This window comes from Hevea brasiliensis, chromosome 7, assembly GCF_030052815.1.
Source record: "Hevea brasiliensis isolate MT/VB/25A 57/8 chromosome 7, ASM3005281v1, whole genome shotgun sequence".
NCBI classification, from domain to species: domain Eukaryota; kingdom Viridiplantae; phylum Streptophyta; class Magnoliopsida; order Malpighiales; family Euphorbiaceae; genus Hevea; species Hevea brasiliensis.
In genome coordinates this window covers 92,343,154-92,348,892 of record NC_079499.1, presented here as the reverse complement: position 1 = coordinate 92,348,892, position 5,739 = coordinate 92,343,154, and the positions used below count along the sequence as shown (strand labels likewise).

The 5,739-nt window shown below is 33.3% G+C and overlaps 1 protein-coding gene across 2 annotated transcripts; it reads left to right on the top strand.

Moving 5' to 3' along the window:
* The first annotated feature begins 682 nt into the window (after positions 1-682).
* Positions 683-5,401, top strand: LOC110670060 (uncharacterized). 2 transcript variants are annotated; one of them, XM_021831993.2, is made up of 10 exons: positions 683-1,486; positions 1,939-2,040; positions 2,140-2,256; positions 2,467-2,973; positions 3,059-3,432; positions 3,517-3,616; positions 3,867-3,926; positions 4,327-4,410; positions 4,523-4,639; positions 4,867-5,401. In XM_021831993.2, exons 1-10 carry the CDS (start codon positions 1,427-1,429, stop codon positions 5,167-5,169), a joined length of 1,824 nt encoding a protein of 607 aa, XP_021687685.2. In that variant the 5' UTR covers positions 683-1,426; the 3' UTR covers positions 5,170-5,401. The 2 variants fall into 2 exon arrangements, with proteins under 2 accessions (XP_021687685.2, XP_058006147.1); XM_058150164.1 differs by having other exon boundaries at positions 1,916-2,040.
* The last annotated feature ends 338 nt before the right edge of the window (positions 5,402-5,739 follow it).

The following is a 5,739-nucleotide window of genomic DNA, read 5'->3' as shown; positions in this document are numbered from 1 at the left end:
ATTTTGAATTTTTTACTGGATGCAATTAATTATTAGAAATTAATAATAAATATTATTGTAATAGATTATTTAAAATTTTTTTTTCAACTTTATTTTTTATTTTAGAAAATTAAAAAAATATTAATTATTTTTTTTAACTTTATCCTTGTCTAATGCATTTATCTCTTCTTAACACTTGCTATATTAGAATTATTTTAATCAATTGTTTATATCTTTTTTTATAAAAATGATGCCATTTAATCATTTTCTTAATTTTTATATACAAACTTTAAAACATTATTGAAATGGGACTGAGGGAGTAGTGATTATTAATAATTGATCAAAATTTACAAGATAAAAAACTTAATTATTAAAAAGTAAAATTTTAATTATATAATTATAAGTATAGTTATGATTTTAAAATGAACAAATTACTATTTAATTATTTAGTTTTTTACTTGTGTTAAATTTAATGATTTAATTCCTGTATTTTTAAAAATATATAATTTAATCTCTAATATTTAATTTCACCAAGTACTTAGTCCCTATGTCTAATTTTGTTAATTTAACCCTTAATCAAAAAATTAAAAAGTGATTAATGAAAGATAAAAATGTAAATAATGATAAAAATTTAAGGAGGAATAAATATTTCTAATAATAAAAATTTAAAGACAAAAATATTAGTGAAGTAAGAAAGAAAGAGTAGGAAGAGGAAGAGAGAGTTGCAAGCGGTGGATATGTGATGAATGGTGATGATGAAACAGAGTTGTTACTTGTAAGTGGTCACCCACCCACTAGCATTCCACTGTCTATTGCGACCCAGCTCTGTCCATCCATGATCCATCCTCTCCTCTCTTCACTCGATGAACACTTGCATGCAAGCATGAAGCTGAACTTGAATGCTAAAAGCATCATAGTTATGCAAGAAAATAAAACATTTTCAGCCTGAAAGTCTGTGTCTTTGTTTGATTATTTTTAATGATCGGTGAGGTTTGTTTTGTCTGTGACTATCTGTGACCGTTAACCTTTTCTTGGATGACGCTTTTTAGCTCCATCCAATCCTCCTCGTCGTTTTCTTTCTTCTTCTTGCTGTAACCTTTTGTTGCTTTCTTCTCTCTTCTCACACAGTCTTCGAGATTTTCTTTTTCTTTATCTTATGATCTTATAATATATACAAAAAATTAAACCGCTTCTGTTAAGCACTTTGAGCAGAGCAGCAGGCACTCGCCTCTACCCACCATTTCTGTTTCAGGGCCTCTTTCCATTCAATTTTCCCGCTCTTTGTTGACAAAAAAAAAAAGAAGAAAATATAAAACTCAAGTATTTTGCTTCTGCAATTTCCTCCTCTCTTTCTATTTCCCCATTTTTGGAGAATTATTATCAGTCATCTTTTTCAGGTTATAATTGATCTTGGTGCATAGTTCCTTCGTTTTCAAGTGAGAAAAAGATGAACACTCGAGTCCGCACTGCTCTTCAGACAATGAAAGCTCCATTAAACCATGATAAAGTATACTTTTTTTTTTGGTTCTTTTTTTTCCTCTCTTGTTTTTCTTTCTCTCTGTTACATTCAACAATTCTCATGGTATGTGAACATGGGTTCCTGTTATTCTTTTCTATTGGGAAATGATAAATCTGAAACGGGTTTTCAAGAAGAAAAATGGGCTTTAATTCTGCTAATGCTTTTTTAGTTTCTGTTACTTTGATTTATTATACATATTCTTTTGTGAAGCTGGATTATTTTCTTTTAAATCGTTCTTGCAGATTACAAAATCTGCTTCTGAAAAAAAAAAAGTATGCAACTTTAGATCCAAAATCTGCATTGGGTTCTTTCACTTATCTCAAGAAAAGAATAGTTTCAGTTGTGCTTTTGCTTTTTGGGCTTTTTTTGGCCCCTTCCTAATTGCAGCCTGGTCCCTTAATAATGTTTTACCAATAGCATTTGTTATTGAAATTGCAAAGGAGAAGATGGAGACTCAAGGAAGCAGAGCAAAGGCTGCCCAGAAATCTGCTGTTAATCGGCGTCGATCAAACAGGGAGAGGAAATTGGCCTTGCTACAAGATGTACTGAAAATTTCTCTGCAGAGCCGTTTAATTCTTCATTTTGATTACAATTATCTACATGGGTTTTCAATTTGATTGTTACGTTTCCAAAATCTGCAGGTTGATAAGCTAAAGAAGAAGCTTAGACATGAAGAGAATGTTCACAGAGCATTAGAGAGGGCTTTTACTAGGCCTTTGGGTGCTCTACCTCGCTTGCCTCCTTATCTACCCCAAAATGTTAGTACAATTTTCCTATTCTATTTTATTAGATCTCTGTCTCTTTGTTTTGAAGAGGATCAATGGCATAGATGGAATGGTTTAAGGAAAGAAATTGGAGATGCATAGATGCATTCTTGTATTGAATTCACCAATTTGATATTCAAGTTCTTGGTTCTTTAAATTTGTCTTGGGAGTGACTAATGAGAGCTCCCAATGTTAATGTTTTAGACATTAGAGCTGCTAGCTGAAGTAGCTGTTTTAGAAGAAGAAGTTGTTCGCCTTGAAGAGCAAGTTGTGAATTTTAGACAAGGACTCTATCAGGAAGCTGTGTACATCTCCTCCAAGAAGAATGTGGAGAATTCCAATGATGCAATTGACCAACCCCAACCTTCCCCTACAAGACCAAAACATGCACGATCGAAGTCCCTTTCGCATAATGAGTTCAATTCTGCTGCATTTGCAGGCAGGCCTCACTCTTCCCTTGCAAGAAGCACTTCAAGTAGAAAGCTAATTTCCTCCGACACTATCGCCGATCGATTAGCACATAGTTCCAAACAAGCTTATGGTAAACCCAATTCCTCTTCATTGGATGATGGGAGAGGAAAGGAGAATCAGTCATGTACTAATTCCGTGAAGGATAAGCAATCTCCAGGCAAGAAAACTGTAAAAATTGTGACTCCAATTAAGAGAGTATCATACAAGCATGAATCTGAGAAGTCCTTGGATCCTTTAAAGGTACAGATATATAACTACTAAGCAGTGTTTTTGTACAGAATTATCTATGTTTTGATCTTTATAATTGTCATTTTCTATTGCTCAGATAGAGTGCAGATTAATAGAGCAGGAAAGAGCACAAGAAAGCTCTTCTGGCTCTTCAGAGGATAAAGTATCAGAAACTAACATCACAGTCTCACCGAATAAGGTATCCGAGGATATATTGAAGTGTTTGTCAAGCATTTTGTTAAGGATTAGCACATTTAAGGACAAATCAGTAGAATCAGGAACTTTACTCTCACGATCAGCCTTTGTTTCTCTGGAGTGCAATGAAGAAATTGAGATTTGGGATCCTTATGCTATCTCTTCAGAGTCCAGAGCTAGAGATATTGGTCCCTATAAGCATCTTTGTGCAATTGAAGCTAGTTCAATTGATCTCAACCGCACGACAAATGCCTTGTTTTTGATCCATAGACTAAAGTAAGTTTTTCTATTGCTGTTTAATTATTGTAAAGTTGAAATATTTATTGTTTGTATTCACTCTGTGCTTATAATTACATTCAGGTTCCTACTTGGGAAACTTGCCTCTGTAAATTTGGAGGGTCTTACCCATCAGCAGAAGCTTGCTTTCTGGATAAACACTTATAATTCGTGCATGATGAATGTAAGCATTCTCTTTGTCCTGGATAATACACACACACACACACACACACACACACACACACACACACCTGAATAAGGCCAAAGATTGATAACTTAATTTTGGATCTGCAAGAACTTCTTTCATATGATTTTAGACTTTAAAGCTATGAATATTTTATTATTATTAACAAAAGAGGAAGAAGAAAACTTCAAAATCTTCTGCAAAAATGCTAGTTTCCAGCGCCTGTTAATCTGCAGTACTAATCTTTCAGGCAATTTTGGAGCATGGGATACCCAAGACTCCTGAAATGGTTGTAGCACTAATGCAAAAGGTTGGATCTACTTATCTTGCCATTTATCCATTCAAAATTTTTAATATAATAATTCAAATTTTCTTTTTAATTCCAATGTTTAGGGTTTCACCAAAATGGATCTATGGCTTAATTTATTAGTGTTTATCTAATTGGGAATAGTCATCCATAAGTTAGAACTTGAATTCAATTTCAGTGTCAAGGTCTACCTGCCCAACATCTAAATACCAATGTTCTAATTATTGTTTTGACTTTCTAATATGAGTTCCACAGAAACTTTTATGAATCTTTATGAGCTGCTAAATACTATCTTTAGGCAACCTTGGAGCATATGATCATTAATGATTAGCTCTAGGTACTCTGAGTTTTACTTAAGGGCAACTGATTTTGATTTAGTTAATTCCTATTATGCTTTTCTCAGGCAACAATTACTGTAGGGGGACAACTACTGAATGCAATTACCATTGAGCATTTCATCTTGAGACTTCCTTATCACTTGAAATTTGTAAGTTGATTTCATCTCAACTACATTGCTTTCCTATAATGTCTACTAAGCAGTGGATTGAATTTTCTCTTTGCACTGCAATTCTAATTTGATCCTTTGTTTAAAAATCCAGACCTGTTCAAAATCTACAAAAAATGATGAGATGAAAACTCGCAGCATATTTGGATTGGAGTGGTCTGAACCTTTGGTTACATTTGCACTCTCCTGTGGAAGTTGGTCATCCCCTGCTGTACGTTTCTTCCTATTTAAGGCTAGTTTATTTTAAGCAAGCATTCTGCAGGTTCTCATGTAGCCATCATAAAAAAAACTAGCATGCTCCTATAACGTTTTGCTCATTTTTACAAAAATTGCTTACTTTTTTGTATGTTTTCAGAATCAAGAATCAGCTTTATGATGTCTAACATTACTCTTTTTTTTTTTTCCTTGTGTACCTGCTGTTTGCTTAAAAAATTGCAGGTAAGAGTGTATACAGCCCCTAATGTTGAAGAGGAGTTAGAAGCAGCAAAGAGAGAGTATTTACAGGCAGCAGTTGGGATTTCAACGACAAACAAGTTAATAATTCCTAAGCTGTTAGACTGGTATCTACTAGACTTTGCAAAGGACATAGAATCATTGCTTGATTGGGTGTGTCTGCAGCTGCCTGATGAACTCAGGAATGAAGCAGTTAAATTTGTTGAAATAAGGGGAACAGAACCACTTTCACAGCTGGTACAAGTGATGCCATATGATTTCAGTTTCAGGTTGCTTTTACACCGGTGAAAAATTTTATTTCTTTTTTTCATGTCCAGACCTTCCATCTACGTTCTGCCAAAAACTATAGAAAGTAACTATAGAAACAGTCGAAGTACATGCACAGTCCTATCACTGTAAACAGCTAGCTCTGGGGGAATAGTGTTTTCTTCAGATGGGTTTTTGGCTTCTGTGATTGTTACATTAAAATTTGATTTGGGGAAGAGTATATGAGGAATACAAATACCTTTCAGTTCATTCACTTTATGTTTGTTTTGGGAACTTGTCTGCTGTAGCCTGTAGGATTACATAAAATCATAATCCTTCTCCCACAAACAGAGTAAATATCGGTCTCATAAAAATCACTAAACTTTAATTTATTTCATAAAATTCATGAAATTTCAAGTTAACCTGATGACTTGTTATTTATTTTACAAATAAAATTGTCTTATCTTATTATTTTCTTAAAAAGAAAAAGAAAAAAAAAATGATGCATAAAACGCATTCAGCTATTCATTTGTCATCAAATCTCTCTCTTTTCTCTGTTTCTTTTTCACTAATAATCACTAGTTAAATAATTTTATTTATAAAATAGTTGAT

Excerpts from the sequence above, each read along its gene's own strand:
- LOC110670060 (XM_021831993.2), top strand. The coding sequence starts at position 1,427 with ATGAACACTCGAGTCCGCACTGCTCTTCAGACAATGAAAGCTCCATTA. Across the intron at positions 2,257-2,466 it reads CTCCTTATCTACCCCAAAAT|ACATTAGAGCTGCTAGCTGA; the intron begins GTTAGTACAATT and ends TTAATGTTTTAG. Across the intron at positions 4,411-4,522 it reads TTCCTTATCACTTGAAATTT|ACCTGTTCAAAATCTACAAA; the intron begins GTAAGTTGATTT and ends TTAAAAATCCAG.